This window comes from Cryptomeria japonica, chromosome 1 (assembly GCF_030272615.1).
Source record: "Cryptomeria japonica chromosome 1, Sugi_1.0, whole genome shotgun sequence".
NCBI classification, from domain to species: Eukaryota; Viridiplantae; Streptophyta; class Pinopsida; order Cupressales; family Cupressaceae; genus Cryptomeria; species Cryptomeria japonica.
The window spans coordinates 663,951,796-663,969,108 of record NC_081405.1 but is presented as its reverse complement, the minus strand read 5'-3'; the positions used below and the strand labels follow the sequence as shown (position 1 = coordinate 663,969,108).

At 33.0% G+C, this 17,313-nt stretch overlaps 1 protein-coding gene across 1 annotated transcript; it reads right to left on the bottom strand.

The window, feature by feature from the left end:
• Positions 1 to 6,364: 6,364 nt before the first annotated feature.
• Positions 6,365 to 15,962, bottom strand: LOC131858343 (uncharacterized). Its single transcript, XM_059211557.1, has 7 exons — positions 15,823 to 15,962; positions 10,914 to 11,148; positions 10,463 to 10,652; positions 9,327 to 10,286; positions 8,058 to 9,206; positions 7,378 to 7,893; positions 6,365 to 7,251 (listed from the first exon to the last, which is right to left on the bottom strand). The coding sequence occupies exons 1-7, from the start codon at positions 15,960 to 15,962 to the stop codon at positions 6,365 to 6,367; spliced, it is 4,077 nt and encodes a 1,358-aa protein (XP_059067540.1).
• Positions 15,963 to 17,313: the final 1,351 nt, after the last annotated feature.

Below are 17,313 nucleotides of genomic sequence, written 5' to 3'. Positions count from 1 at the left end.
CCAAAAGTGTAACCAAACTCCAACAGCAAAGAAACAACCCCCATCTCAATAGGGAGAGAATAAAATTTCTTCAGAAGGAGAGACCACACCAACTGTAGCCCAATACCAGAACAACCTTTGCCCAGCAAAGCCGCCTCAGAACAGGAGCATCCAACTCCTTCTACAAAAGATATCTCCACCTCTATAGGAGATAAAACCTTCTTAATAGGCACATAGAGAGAAGAAGGGTGCCGAGAAACTGCCTAAAACCTAGGCATTTCCACCCAAAGGGCATCAAAAGAGCTCCACAAATCCCAGCTCAAGAGGAGGAAAATGAAAAAAGAAGCACTGCAAGCACAAAATCCTTCGTCCCAATAGGAGAAAGGGAGCAAAGAAGGGACACAAGACAAAGCAGAGCAAAATGGCCTAACAAGACCGACCCAGTAGACAGGAGAGGAAGAGAGAGTCGTAGAAGAAATCCCCACTAGCTTCAAACCACTAAGCCTACAACAGCAGCAACCCAAACAATCACCTTAGCGAGAGACCCCAGAAGCCGATCCACCAGAAAGAGGGAGCGAAGGGGGCATCACGAATCATCCAGGTCAAGCCATATCATGAATCATCCAGGTCAAGCCAAGCAGTGATACCCAATTGCCAAGGCTCCCATGAAATCATCCTCATCTTCGTCTGATTCCTCCCCTTCCTCAGCAACAACCAAAACCCTAGCTCCCACACTCGCGCGACTCCCACCCCCAAAACAATCATCCTCCAAAAATTTGGTGCTTTAGTGTGTTATTTGTACACACCCTAGAACTAATTATCCTATACATACAAGTTACAAAATATTTTCTATTCATTATTGCCAACACCAACCTGAATTAAGGATAAGTGGTGGATCATTTTGTACCACCCTTGTGTAACAATAGTCACATACCTCAATAATTATTGAGGAAACTCTCTTGCAAGCTTTTCCTCAATAAAATCTTACATTATTTTGATATGCACAATTTTTAGGGTAGAGATAAAGGCTTTACACAAAATAGATATGGAGCACATCATGTCTAAATCCATCCAACAAGACCCCTTTCTCACCCATGTATTCATCATATCATAATACCTTCTATTATGAATGAGAGTGTTAAGGTGCAAACCCTATAGTCTACTAGTTCATAGGAGGCATCTTTCCTTGGGTGATGAGGATGAGCTTTTGAGGCATCAACTATCACCACACATTTTCTATGCTTGTGGGTCTACATGTGATTATGGATTTAAATATTTTATGTTGAGGTATACATCATAGGATTTCATATGTCAAAGAGGATTTTACACACTTTGAGGAGTGTGTCACATTATGTGGAGCGCATCGTAATTCTATATTGGATAATATGGTCTTGAGCAATGAATTATTGGATGTGACCTTTAGTATTGACCAGTAAGTAATTTTTGAAAAATTTATGTAATTTAGTATATATTCTATTGAAATGCATAATTAACTATATTTAATCCATTATATAAATACTAAAATGAAAGTTAGGAGAGTGTGAAATTGGACACCCCGATCAAAGGTTACAATTTATGACACTATAGAAATAAATAACTCAAATCACAAAACATGAAAATTATAATATAATTACAAATTATATCTAGCTTACATGTCATTCTACTACTTAAATCCACTAAACTATGTGGATCTACTCTACTCTTTATGGTGTCAAGTATTACTTCAAACTCATCAACTTTTTACAAGTTTTTATTCAATGATTTACCCTGTATTTGATTAATTGAATATATGATGCCACAACAAGGTTGGAATAATAAGAACTAACTTCCATGTTTTAAAGTCTTCAAACAAACATATCATAATTCTTCATCGGATACCTTCTAAGTTGTGTTTTAGTAACAACCACTGACCTCATATAATAGTCGATGATTTCTCCATCTATGGAAAGAGTTGTCATTTTTTTCTCCCTCAACACAATGATAAATAATTTACTCCTCCTTCATTATCTTCATCTAGAATAACTACATTGAATTAGATATAAAATATCATCAATGTCTATTAATGACAACATCTCCATGATTTATAGTGCTTTTAAAAGTACACATATCTCAAATAGGATTAAAATTGTAGAACATCATTAATTGATAGGCACTCTTTTGACTTTCACATTCCAAAAAAATCTATATGAAAAAACACACCATCCACCTCATATGAATAGTCCATGAATTTTCAATAAAGTTGTGTAATTTAGTATATTTCCTACTAAAATATATAATTAACTATATTTAATCCATTATAATAAAAATTAATGTATTATAAAATTCTAGGGTTCAATTATGCATCATGCATCTATCAACACTTCATCACATGCTTATGTGGGTGTGTCAACTAAATAATTTGTAATAAAATAATAAATATAAATTTTAATTTTTAGTCATATATCAATGCTAATATTTAAATTATAATTTGGTGAGGAATGTAAGAATATTTTGGTCATTCAATGTCCAAACACAAGACACATTAGCAGTACTACTTAGTTATTAACTTTCACTAAAGTAAGTTTTTTACTATTTTTAATATTTTTGTATAAATAATATGTAGGTTTTAGTTTAGATAATTTTGTTTCTATTTTTTTGGTTGATGGTAGCAAAGACTCTTATTTTTGGATTAAATGGGTATTATTATGGCAATTTTATTGTCTATGCTTCTAGCATAGATATGAGCCAATAATGTAAATATCATTATTTATTTGTTATTTTATCTAATAGTATTTAGTTTAAATAATTGATATTCATCTTTAGTCTAGTTTACTTCTATATAAATTACACAAGAGGAGGTGATAACTCCACTTCATATACCTGCCCCTCAAGTGGATGGAGAGAAGTAGAGAATTATTGAGGAGGATCATCAATTTGTGGAAAGTTATTATTTATTTAATTTTATGTCATATTTTCTATACTGATGTTTATATTAAATTTATTAGTATTAATAGATAGAGCTACAAAAAAATACTGAGCCTAAGAGGTCCAATTTAAAGAGGAGAGTTGTCAATTATGATATTTTTCTTCATCTTCCCAACACAAAAAGTGTTATTAATTGTTTGTTGTCACTCTATAGTATTTTATTTTTGGATATTCTTTTTTATGCCTTCACAATATGTAAGTTTAGATTTATATCTTTCCAATGCATATCATTGTACACCTATATGGCTTCATATGTATACATTTATATTTTATTAATGTATATTATTATATAGCTATATGCCATTATAGTTCATCACTTATATGGTTTAAATTATTTGAGAGTTCTAAAACTAAGGCTTAATATAACGTATTTTAAGGTTTGAGTGATCATTAATGTTTTAAATAGTTTTAGCATTCCTTTCAAACTGGTGTGTTAATGGGCCTACTTAGGTTGATTTAAAGATTTGTAAAGAGAAGATTGTGGAGTGGTCTAAATCGAGTGAAGGGTGGTATAAAATTAATTTCGATGGGGCATTGTAGGGCAATCCTAGACCATCGGGAGCCATATATGTGGCAAGAGATTGAGATATTAATATATTAGCAAATGGAGCTTCAAAATTATTAGAGGGAACAAATAATGAAGCGAAGGAACATGCAGCAATTCAAGCTTTAAAAATGGCCAAAAAAATTAGGCCTTTAAAAAATACAGCTAGAGGGAGATTCTTTAATAATAATAAATACAATTAAAAAAAGTAAAATTCATGTGTGGAAATTAAATAAGTATGTTACCACTGCAATATAATTACTTGCAACATTTGAGGATTTTTAAATTTCACATGTGTTGAGATTGAGGAATGAAGTAGCGGATAAGTTGTCCAAGTGGGCATTAATATTTAATAATGAGTGGGGTGAGGGTATGATGGAGGTTATTCAAGATTTGAGTTTAATCAATGATATTGTTTGTATATCACTGTAATAAGAAGTGATGATGAGTGAGATAGGTGGTTGGAGTGATTTAACAGGGGTTATTAAGATGTGTAGATAAAGCTTGCAAAGAAATAATTTAGAGGTCATTGAGAAGGATGGGTGGTGACGAGTAGTGAAACATGGAAGCCACCATTACTTTGTTCACCACAAAGCAACAACTTGCCTTTCTAGACGAAATCATAAAAAAGAGGATTAAAACTCTCAAGATCAATGAGGAATCTTTGTACAGATCATGGAAATTTTATTAGTAGATTTTTTTGTTGATGAAACATAGATACAAAAAAAATATTGACATTGTGTCAATGGTGGTGGTGTGGGGTTTGGAAGTTGATTGTAAAGTGTAATGACCCACTTAACTTATTCCAAAAACTCAACTGATTGAATAGCAAGAATTTGGAAATGAATTTTAACACCTACTTGTTTGAAGTGAAAAGTACTTAATAATAATCCCAACTAATTCTTCCATATGAAGTAATACAAATTTCATCTACAAATGATAACACTGCTTTAAATGTGAATCCTAATACTTTAAAGGTACTAAATTGCTTGAAATAGAATTTAAATTATCAAATAATGAATTTAATACTCACTTGTTGAAGGGAAAAGGAAACAAGTATTCAACAATAAGCTTCAAATTAACCACATTATTCTTAGTTACTAATTGTTTGAAAAAGAGATTAGACAAGAGTATAAACACTTGCTAGTTAACCAAGTAAATAATACTAAGTCTCCTAATAAACAATTCTAATCAATAAACTTCTAGTTGCTTTTGAACTAATACCTTTGCAAGATTATAAAGTGATAACTAATTACTCCTTTCACTTGAAGTAACATTATATTTATCGTTAGATACATTCTACAAATAATAACTTTATCAATTTCAAATACTTCAAAGGGAGCTAATGTTTGCTCCTTACATTACCCTCAATTATAATTGTTACTTAATTTTCTAAGTGATCACAGAATAGGTTTCTTGAAACTCATTTGCTAAAACAATTTCGGTTTTGAATAAACTCTCTTTGCATCCTAATTAATACTATTACCATATGAATATTTAACTATGCAATTTACCTCTAATTTTAATGTTAATTAAATTTATCCTTACTAATTACTTGTATTATTAAGTGTAACTTTTCCTTTTTACTACTCTTATGTTTCTTTTAGCTAGAAGGTAAATGATTTTAACTATTAAAAGAAGTGACTATTTTAAATGCCTAAAAGGGTTACTATGAATCTAGACACATTTACTTGTTAGGTAAATTCATTTAACATTTGATACTTGTACTAATTGAAATATACAAAAGATAGTTTTGAAATCCAATAATTAAAGAACTTAAATATTTGAAATGTATTGAATATCTTGAGGGAGCCCACTTACTATTAGGATTTAATTATTTGATGAAAAGATCCAAAACTATGGAATAAGTGTATCATTAGTGCAATGACATTTTTCTTGCTTTGTTTTTCCTCAGTCAAACTAATTTGTTTAATAAGAAGATTTAACTATTATATCTACATCTTAAGAAGGATTAATTCAAGATGATAGATCTCTTAATGCTCGATTATCTATTGAAATTCTCAAGTGTTAATTGACCCTTTTGCCTTATGCAATATTTATCTTTTCAAAACCCAAGTGGCTCTATTCCCATCATTGAGGAGATACTAACTCTTTAGAATTTAAAAAGAGTTCAAATTTGCAACTTAATTCTCCATAATAAAACTCCAATAAGGTATCCATTAATATGGGTTAGACTCTTTTCGCTTAAATTTTCCTTTAATATATTAATAATCTAATTCCTACAATTAGAGATGATATTTTAAACACATTAATTTCAATACAGTTAGATTATAAATAGGTCTCATTAATCCTTTTTAAATAGATATCAATAAATAAAACCATTTTTCATTAAATAGACCTCAATAAATAAATCCATCACTAAATTTTGATTAATTTTCAACTATTAAAAATTTATAATTATAAACTAATCCTAAATGATTTTTTAATCACCAAGTGCATAATTAAATTTCAAAGGACTATAAGCTTATTAATTTTAATCATTCAAAATAACTTTCAATATTCTAAAACATTTTTAATTTTAAATTAAACACATAAAATTTAATTACAAACTCTAAAGTATAATTCAATTTTAATAAAACAATTCCTAACTCAAAATATATATGTTTTTTTTTAAAATAATTGACTCAAAATCTTTTAATAATATAAACTTAAATCTACAAACAAATTTAGAACATAAATATAATATGATTTTAAATAATTTTTTTTCTATTAGCTATAAGGAGTACCAAAAAAGGACAATACTGTTCACCGAGTATCAAAACCGAGGCAAAGCCTCACCCCAAAACCAAAATAACGACTGTACAAGTATAATGGACCATGTACATCATATGAACAATACAAGATGTGACATAAAAACTAGTGAAGAACATCAGGGAACGTATCCACCCACGCAGTCCAACCTTGTGGGCCTTCCATCCAAACTATATTCTTCCTCTCCTGGATCTGGGCCAACATAAAGGTCTCCTCCTTCCTAGAAATCTGGTTCCGCTTTATCACCTGGTTAAGTCTCCAACAAGTGCTTTCAAATATTCTCAAATCATCCAGAGACCTATGCCATTGGTAACCATACTTGAGCTCATACAAAAAGAAGGTGGATTGACCATCTTTGAGAAATTTCCTCAGCTTTTCCTTCTCCATTATCATGGTGGTTTGAATCTGCAAGAAAATTTTGATAAATGTGAGTTTACGAAAACACTCAGTAAGATCTCTTGGCTTACCTTGATATTTTTCCTCATTCCTGCATTTCCAGATCTGCCAAAGAATGTTAGAGGAAAGAATATTCCAAAAAACATTAGCATCTTTACTAATACCATTAATGTAACCAGTAACAATCTGAAGAATATTGACATTAATAGGATAAACAATGCCAAAAAGTCTCCATATTTCTTTAGCAAAAAGACAATCAAATAAAATGTGTCTACCTGTATCAGGCAATTTGCAATTATTACAAATATTAGAAGACTGATTATCTCTTTTAATCGGAAGTCTGTCAAGCAAAACCAGCCACTTAAAACATTGAATCTTGGGCTCAACGGGGCTTTTCCAAATATAATTCAGCAGCTTATTCCAAGTTTTACCATCAAAAGAACAATACCAAAAATTGTTAATATGCATAAGGATATCTTCATTATGATCAATAATTCTGTAAATATACTTAGCTTTCAGCTTGTCTAAAACTATACCATCCGGCCACTTGCACTTCAGGTGTCTGTGAGAGTTCACCTGGCAAGTGGCAGGGATATCTTTAGAAGCATATAAAATCAAATTATAAGTCTTCTTTTGAGTATCAGGTAAATTAAATTTGCATTTAAGATCATCCCAAGGAATAAGCTTATCATGCTAAAAAATATCAACAAATTGAGTGATACCAGATCTAGCCCAAGACTTAGCAGAGCAACCCTGGTAGAGGGCTAGAGGCTTATCATTTATGCTCAAGTTCCACCAAATGGACCTTTCACCATGGAGATAATTATCATTATAGAACTCCTTATTGGTAATAAAAACCCGGACATGCTCCCAGGCATGCCAAATGGATTTGAAGATGACAGAACCTTGAACAACCATCGAAAAATTACCAACAATAAGGTCTCCGAGAGGGAGGTTCTTCCAAGAACAAGCTTTCTTGGGAAAAATTCTCTCAATATTATGTTTAATAAGCACTTTCCAGGGACTGTCACCCTCCAAAGAGTGAAAAATCCACTTGGCGGCAAGAGCAATGCCTTGAAGCTTAAGATCTTTAAGCCCTAGCCCTCCCAGGGTCTTATCCGTATGACACCATTTCCAATTAACACTATGAAATTTCCTATTACCTTTGCCATTAGACCAGAGAAAAATTCTAATAGCCTTTTGAATTTCAAGAATTTGATAATTGCTAAACATCCACGCTGATGAATAATAAATATTATACGAAGATAACAACTTTTGGCAAACTTGAATTCTCCCAGCAAGAGACAAAGATCTATTATGCCATTTATTGATTTATTCATAATCTTAGCCTTAACCCAATCCCACATGTCCTTAAGAGAAGGATCAACCGAGTAGGGTATACCGAGATACCTAACAATCTTATTAGGACCTCCCCATTGATAAGTATATTGAGATAACCAATCCAGAGGTTGATCATCCCGCCCCAAACAAATAGACTTAGCCTGAGAAATACAAGCACCAGAAATGGTGCAAAACATGTTCAGCTTAGTTTGCAGATTCAAGAAATTGCTATCAAAGATCTCAAAGAAAAGAGCAGTATCATTAGCAAATTGGCTATTTATAAGCTCGTCATTGTTAGGAAGGTAAACCCCTCTAACTTCAGGGGATAGAGTGCTATCCCTAAGGATATAATACAAAGCTTTAGCAGAAATGACAAAAAGAGTAGGAGCTAATGGGCATCCTTGCCTGATGGAACGCCCAAGGGGGAAAGGTTTAGAAAGAGAACCATTAACTTCAACTTGCACAAAAGCATCACTGAGGAGAATTTGAACAACATTGCAGAAATAGGGAGGAAAGCCAAAAGATTGGAGCATCATAATGATAAAATTCCACGCGACCCTATCATAAGCTTTTTTGAAGTCAAGAAGTAGAAGAGCCACGTTTTGATGAGAGCATGTAGCCCAATCCATGGCTTCCCAGGCAGTAATAAGATTCTCTAATATATACCTGCCTTTAATGAAGCCCGTTTGAGTAGCACTAACAATTTTAGTGAGAATGTGCACCAATCTAATAGCAAGAATTTTAGCCAAAATTTTATAAGACACATTAAGGAGGGTAATAGGCCTCCAATTCCTAATAAGAGTCTTATCTCCATCCTTAGGAAGAAGCATAATAATACCCCTGTTAATCTTAGAACTGAGAGTACCAACCCTCATGGCTTCATTATAAATATCCAAAAGGTCTTTACTAATCCAACTAATATTAGCTTTGTAGAACTCAACAGAAAAGCCATCAGGCCCAGGGGCCTTATCGTCCTTAAGGGACTTTATAGCCCCAATAATCTCATCAACAAAAATCATCTTAGAAAGGGAAAGAGAATCAACCGAATCCAATTTATTAGGTATAAGAGCCTTGCATTGCATTCTAATAGCTTCAGCTTCCTTAGTATCTTCAGAAGAAAACAGGTTACTATAATAATCAACAAAAGCCAAGGTAATACACACAGGATCAGAAATCTCCTGATTGTTAAAAACCAATCTATCTATGGACTCTTTAATTTGCTTTTGTTTAAGAATATTAAAAAAGAATTTAGATCCTCTATCCCCTTGCTGGAGCCAATTAGCTCTAGAACGAACTTTAGCTCCTTGAATTTTAACATACTAATGCCTACTCAGAGCGTCCTTAGCAGCAAGGACCCTGCTCAAAAGCTCTGGGTTAGAAGAGTCAGACTGAACCTCAAGCTCAGCTTGCTGAAGATCAGAATTTAAGCATTTTTCAGTGAACCTAAAGTCTTTGGCAAACTTTTGACCTATAGTCTGAAGGAAAGATTTCCAAGACATAAGGTTAGCCTTCCATATATTAATCAGGGAGGAGTCCTTGAGATTAATATGATTAAAATTTCTGATAATTTGAATAGCACACAACACATCCTCATCCTGAAGAAGCTTGGCATTCAAAATGAACTTATTACAAGTAGGCCTTTGTTTACTAGGAACAGAATGGAAGCTAATACGAGTAAAAATGGGATGATGATCAGATAAAGTGGTAGCAGTAACCAAAACAACATTACCATTTTGATCAGGGAGAAATGAGAAGTAGTCTTTATTACCATAAAAACGATCAAGCCTGGAATAAATCCTATCAGAGCCTTGCTGGAAATTGCACCAAGTGTGCCAAATTCTAGGATTGCAATCTTTAATGTTGGCAAGAGGATCAAAAAGATTCTTAGAAGATATAAATTTAGACCAGTGCATATTTTCACTGTCTTTCCATCTAAAGGGATTGCCCCCAACTTTATTAGTTTGAGACTCTACCATGTTAAAATCTCCTCCAAAAAACCAAGGAATATCAGGAAGGGTGATAAGCCAATCCCACAGAGCGATTCTCTTTTTAGGATCATTAGGAGCATAAATAGAACAGAATCCCATGTGGGTATTATTAATGTTCATAGTAAACCAAACAACCCTTTGACAGGGAGAAACACCGTGATTAGTAATGAGAGGTCCCCATTTAGGGTTAACAAGAACAGCAATACCTCCCTTACCTCTGCTATGGTTAGAGAAAAACTTAATAGCATCATTCCAAATATAATTAAGATTGGTTTCAAGAGTGAAACTAGTAGATTTGATTTCTTGCATCATAAAAATATCAATAGAATTAAAAGAATTTAACACACGTTTAACCACAAATTTTCTGTCAGGAGACTCAAGTCCCCTAATATTCCAAGATAAACAATTCATTGAGAACCAAAAATAGGAGTACTGCATGCATTATTCGCAGAGATAGTGAGGCTATTGGAAATCTCACCATTCTTCTTAGTCACAGGTTTGTTTTTGGAACCAGGAGGCCTCCCACGCCTCTTAAAAGCGGGGTCCTCAGGTTTAGGATCCTCATCAAAATCTGAGGACTCCATATCCACATTTTTAGAAGCACCCATAGCAAGAATAACCTCTAAACAGTAATCATCCTCAATTTCTTGAAACACCTTAGGTGGAAGCTTTCAAGTAAGCACAACTGGCTTAATGGAGTTAACAATAGGGGAAGGGCCATCAATAATGTCGACATTCTACGACATAGAAATGGGAAGAGGACGAATAGAAATAATACTAGGGTTAACAATAAGGGAAGAGCCATCAGTAATAGTGGTAATCTGCGATCCAAAAATGGGAAGAGGAGGGACAGAAGAAACACTAGGGTTTTTAGATTTTGGCTTAGGTTTACCCGCAATATTCCCCTTTCATTTCTTTCTGTCCCTAACCAAGGTAAAACCATCATCACTATCTTGATCAGCAGCCATCGGGGGAGGAGGCAAGGATAGAATGTTGGCTAGCGGCGTATTGCGGAAAGCAATAGACAATTCAGGTAAAGTCTTAGAAGGTTTATCAACAGATGAAGAGACAACCAAGGGGTTAGCTGGCAGGTTAGGGTTACTGGCTGGTTTAGCTTGGGATTTCTTAATAATGGGGCAATCTTTCCTGATATGACCCTCTTTCCTACACAGAAAACACGCGTTTAGGCCACCTTAAATTTTGATAGGGCAAACAAAGCTTTCATTCAAAACATTGACATTGATTTCAGACGACAATTCTTTACCAGGGAGGAGAGAAATAAGAACCCTAGCGTCCATATGCGGGACGAGCCTAATAGTGTCATCCATTCTAATAGTTTTACCCAGAGGCTCTAATAAATTTGATATATATGTTTATATAATATATATTTGAAGGGAAATTTACTAATTTATTAATCAAGGCAAGATTTACCTTTTTTTTTCTTTTAAATTCATACATGCACAGGGAATAATATTTTTTTCCCTAAAAATTCCTAAAATCCACACATGAATATTTTCATAAAATCCACAGAGATGGGTATTTATCTAACAGAGATGAATATATTTCTATTTTTGTTTTCTTTATTCTAATTTTATATTACTTTGGCAATAAATTTATTTTTGTTCAAGTTATTCTAATATATATATTCCATTCTAAAAAAAATCTGTTTTTTTCGTAAAATAAAGAAAGTTGATTGAGGAAAAGATTTCAAATTAAACAATATTCAAATTTGTATATACATATTTTGAAAGAAATCTATTAACCAATTTATTTCCTACATGCAGAATAAAAAAGAAGATTTTTTTATTTTTATTTTTTTGGATAGAAAAGCAATTTATTACATGTATTTGATTAAATCAACTAACAAAAACTAAAAAAGATTTCCTTGCAAAAATCTGAAATGGATAAAAGAGATTTCTTTAAAAAAAAAAAATTAAAATATAAACTTTCTTATGTGCAAAATTCTAAAAGGGACGAGAAGAAGATTTTCTTTGAAAAGAAAAAGCAAGCAATGAATGTGCAAGATAGGAACCTGGATTTGAATGAAGAACCTTGCTGACCTCCTTCAATTCCTCCTTGAAGATTGGTAATGATCTTCTCCAAATTCCTGCAACATAATTATAAAATTTCTCCTACAACTAACATGGTATTGAAAATAAATTCATAAGAATTTCAAGACTACTTTATCATCCAAAAAAAACAACGAACTCCCCATTTTTAAAAAATTAGAACTCAATATATAGAAAATAGAGCCATTTTCCCATTACAAAAGAAATTAATTGATTTCCATATCCTTTTCCCCAAATAATTTCATGCAAAATGATTAATTGTCATAGTGGGGGTTACATGTCAAAATTGAATTTGAAATTCTCTTCTAGAACCTTCTCATTTCCTCCTACAACATGTGCTAAATAGCATATTGAGAAAATAAACAATTTCTAAATTAATTTCATGCAAAAATGATTGTTATCATAGTGGGGGTTACATTTGACCATGCATTCAAAATTCAAATTTGAATTCTCCCCCAAAAATGCATTTTGTAACTCCTTTGTCATAAAATTGCCATGAATAGAATTATTTTTGTCATAGAATAATTTTGTAATGCCCATGTCATATATTTGCTAAATATAATATTTATTTTTTAATATTTTAAATTTTAAATTTCTTTTCTAGAATCTTCTTATTTCTCCTACACCATGTGCTCAATTAGGATATTGAGAAAATAAGTAATTTTCAAATAAATTATGACCTCATGTGTGTGTCATCAATTAAATTTCTTTTTATTTAAAAACTTCAACCTAATTTCAATTTATCTTTTCTTTCTAACATTACTCATAAAATTAATATTATAATAGTAGTAGTAGTAGTAATAATAATAATAACAAGTCATATCAAAGTCTAAAAAGAGGGTTATGACATAAAGAAGAGGTAGAATGGGTCATGAGGGGATGTGTCAACAAAGAATGGTTGTATGGCTTACAGATGGTTCTAGAATGGGAAATTTTGAGAGCAGGTTTTATGACCAAAGAGGTGGAAAAGGATGTGAAAGAGGAGGTCCCACAACAGCTGATGGCATTCATGATGGGCAATTGAGACAAACAAAGATGAGCAACACATAGAGGCATACATAGGATGGGACTCCTTGAAGCATTTTCTGTAGGAGAAGGAATGAGAACGGGCTACAGGAAAAAGGAAAGCAGAGGAGACGAAAGAACTAGACAAGGGGTTCGAGCTAAAGGATCACTAGGTGAACAAACCAATAAAACAGTGAGGAAAAAATGAATTATGACAAAAATTGTGTAAATTTTGTTAAAAGACTGAATTTTATGTAGTATCATAGTAGTATGGTAAATATTGTAGAATAGATATACAAGTTTTTTAAATAGTTATGAAGGACTAAACATAGTGGATAGGAGTAGGCTTTTGGGTTACAATTTATATAGTAGTGGAGCAATTTTGATTTTTTGATGGATAAATGGATGAAACAATGGTGAATGTATATATATATATATATATATATATATATATATATATATATATATATATATATATATATATATATATATATATATATATATATATATATATATATATATATATATATATATATATATATATATATATATATATATATATTACCTAAGTGTTTAAGGGTGCATTTATCTCTATCTCTATTTAACTCTCTATATGTATCTCCTTTTATTTAAATATTTTATGTCATTAAACATCCATATCCACCTCTATCTATCGTTTACTTGTGTAAGACCTTGTAACACCTATGTTTTGGGATTTGCAAAAATTAATGTGAAGCTCCAAGACTATTGAGAAATATATAGAAGAGGCTAGAATGTGTCTAAATATTGAGTTTCTATCTTATAGTTAATTTAAAAAAAATATATGTTTGAAAAGTTTAGAGATTGGATAATCCTTGTACACATGTGGATAGTGATAACGAATACTATGTGAGGCTATACACATAAAATAATGCTAGAATTTTTTTAGTCTTAGGGATATTAAGATACTAAGTATCTATTCCAATGTAGGTCAAAAGGATTAGGATGCTTGGGCAGTAAAAGTACACATTGAGTAAAAGTATATTCCTACCTAAACATGTCAATATAATTAGTTTGATGGCTTGAGGAGTGAAATATAAAATATCACTCCTAGCACCCCTTCATTCAATAAAAGTGGTGTATTTTGCATAATGGTATTTACTACCACCATAGGAAAATAAATTTGTCTTAACAAAACTAGAGATAGGTATTCATAGTTTCACTTAAAATCTGTTTGTAGGTGCAAATGAGACATTCCTAGTGTCACAATTTAGTCATCGTAAAGTTCAAAAAAAATTGGTCTTAAGTCTCTCAAAAAAAAATTGGTCCAGAGTGGATTAGAAATATTAGGATACTTGGGAACAAAAAGATACCTCCAATATAGATAACTTACCTATATAGACATGTTGGCATTGTCAATTTGGTGTTGCAAGGTGTTGAATACAAATGTCACTTCTAAAACCCTTTCACTAAATGAAACTAAAGCATTCTAAAATATTATGATTATTACCATTATAGACAAATAAATTTGAGCTAACAAAAACTAAGATTGGTATTAATTTGTAGGTATACATAGCATCCATATTTAGGTCTAGACATAAATATCCTTAGGTGGAACAGTCATGCCAAATTTTGGCACATTTATTTGTCTTGAGTATCTTAAGAGACTATTAAACTAACATAGTCTAAAATGATTATAATTAGTGGGAAATGACACTTCCAATACCAATAATCTACCTATAAAGACATATTCTCTCTCTCTCTCTCTCTCTCTCTCTCTCTCTCTCTCTCTCTCTCTCTCTCTCTCTCTCTCTCTCTCTCCCCTCTCTCTCTCAATCTTGTTATCTCTCTTCCTCTCTCTCTAATCTTTTCTTCCTTGTTTCCTCTCTAACTCTCTCCCTCACTTCCTCTCTCTATCTCTCTATCTATTTATCCCCAACTCTTTCTATCTTCCCCTATCATCACTATAATAGTTGTTCCATATTTCTATTGTCACGTTGAGCCCCATGTTTTTGATTAAGGAAAAATAGGTTTTAAGGGACCCGAAACCCACTTACATATCATAAATAAAAGCATTAGAGAAGCAAGAAAGGACAAAATGAAGAAAGAAAGGCAGCAAAAGATCAACACAAAAGACAACAGCCAGAGAAAAGTATAGCAAAAGACCAGCGAGATACTGGCACACCTAAAACAAAACTAGAACATCTAGGTGAAAATATTTATGGTCTCCTCAGCATCCTTGACAAGCATCATAATTGCATTTGCTGCCTCTTTAAGGTCTTTGCTTTCCTGCACCTATTGATTACCTTTAGTCTTCAACTCCAACTCTTTAGCATTTTTCCTAGTTCTATGTCTGGAAGAATGTTGGATAGAGCTAGAACTCGGCTCATCATCAACAATCACAATATCTTTTTTCTTCTTATCCTTCTCTAGGCAGATAACCAACACATTCATATTTTGGGAAGTCACCTTCATCACAGCCAAGCTATGCTCCATGATTTTCCTCAGAGCACTCTCATTTTTTTCAACCCTATTGTTTATCAATTCATAATCGGACTCACCATTTTCCTTGAGAGTCCTCACCACATCCTCCAGGTGCTTCACATCTCCCTTTATGATCTCACCCTCCGACCAGTCAGGAATATCTTTTTCATCCTCTGCTTCACTATTATCCTTAGAATTTTCCTCTTTTCCTTTATCATTAATATCCTTAACCACATTATCAATTTTGAGCTCCAGCTCTCTTTGTTTTTCCTAAATGTTGGTAATATTATTAACCACCCACTTATGGAACTTAAACTTTTCTAGAGAGTTATTTCTAACAGCATTCAGAATAGTATCTGCATCCTCCATGTCTTGGGTAGAATCCTCAGGCCTAGGGTTTCCCTCCTCCATATTATTTTGAACCTCATCCCTGTTGTCCATGTGATAGGGACTCTCCTTCTCCTCTAACTCATCAAAATCCTCTTTACCCTACTCATTATCCTTGTCTCCTTTCTCACCCTCCACCTCCTTCTCCTACTCCTACTTAGGATCAACCGTCTCTTCAGCGTCTTCTTCAACTTTCTTACTAACCCTCAATTTCTTTTTAGGGGGAGGATTGGTAGAATCCTCATCAGACTCAAAACTGTCATCATCCTCAAAGATATGGGCACTCTCCACAAGGGGATCATCCTTATTGTCCTTAGCTTTATCCTTAAGATACTCATAAATTAACAGAATAAGACCTTGGTGGGTAATGGGGTAGGAATTGGGTTTCTTAGCATGGTCAGCTAGACTGTCATTAAGCGAGGAGGCCAGATAGAAGGGCAGATATATCTTAGAACCATGGAAAAAGTGATTAAGGATAACAAAGTGATAATTATAGACTTTCGAGAACCTACCATCAACAGTAAGATACTCCATTAACACTTTCAACATTTTCTGCCAAAAGGAGTTTACCTGGTTAGGGAGATAATAGGAAATATTATCCTTTTTGGCAAGGCGAGCCCTTTCTTCTTCGTTCTTGGGGAAATTTTTGATGGCTTCCACCGAGAATTTATGATCTCTATAAAACTTGATGTTGTCCTTCTGCAAACTAGTCACCTCGGCCGCCAAATCTTCATCCACTCTCTAGGTCTGACCAAACAGAGTAGCTCTGTTATTTTTCCAACCCTTGGCAAAACCACAGGAAACGGGCTTCTTGCTCCCATGAAATTTCTCCATATAATCAGTGAAGCCATTTTTATGCAGCCTTCTCCAAATTTTCCTTTCACCCTTCCAACTATCATAGTTGGTGGGCTCATTACGGTTGAGATTTCCACCCATAATGTAGAAGCAGTTCAAATTGAAACCCTTAGGGGAGCACAAACTAACCAAATGCTGAAGAACAAAGAAGCTGGAATCGAAAACCAAGGTAATTATCTTGTTTTTCAAGTAGCCCTTTAAAACATGCAAATCAACCTAGTACTTAATATGATAAGGCCTTTCACACCTATACTCATTAATGTGATGCCTGAGACAGGTCATCATCTGACAATCTGCCTCACTCCAAACTTTGTCATTGAAGTCCAAACCAAAAAGGGTAATGATGAGATTAATATATACTATTGATCCTATCATAAAATAATTGCTCTCGAACTTTGTTCTTACATGATGACTCTTTGATATAATTAGCATCTTCCGCTAAAATGACCCCCTTGTTAGCTAACAAATCGGCTACCCTATTACCTTCCCTAAAGGTATGGGTAATAACCACACTATCACAAGAATCTAACATTTTTTTTGCCTTATCAAT

Excerpts from the sequence above, each read along its gene's own strand:
- LOC131858343 (XM_059211557.1), bottom strand. The coding sequence starts at position 15,962 with ATGGACAACAGGGATGAGGTTCAAAATAATATGGAGGAGGGAAACCCT. Across the intron at positions 11,149-15,822 it reads GAAAAGTTTAAGTTCCATAA|GAAAGAGGGTCATATCAGGA; the intron begins GTGGGTGGTTAA and ends TTTTCTGTGTAG. Across the intron at positions 10,653-10,913 it reads GTGATGATGGTTTTACCTTG|CTTCCACCTAAGGTGTTTCA; the intron begins GTTAGGGACAGA and ends CTTACTTGAAAG.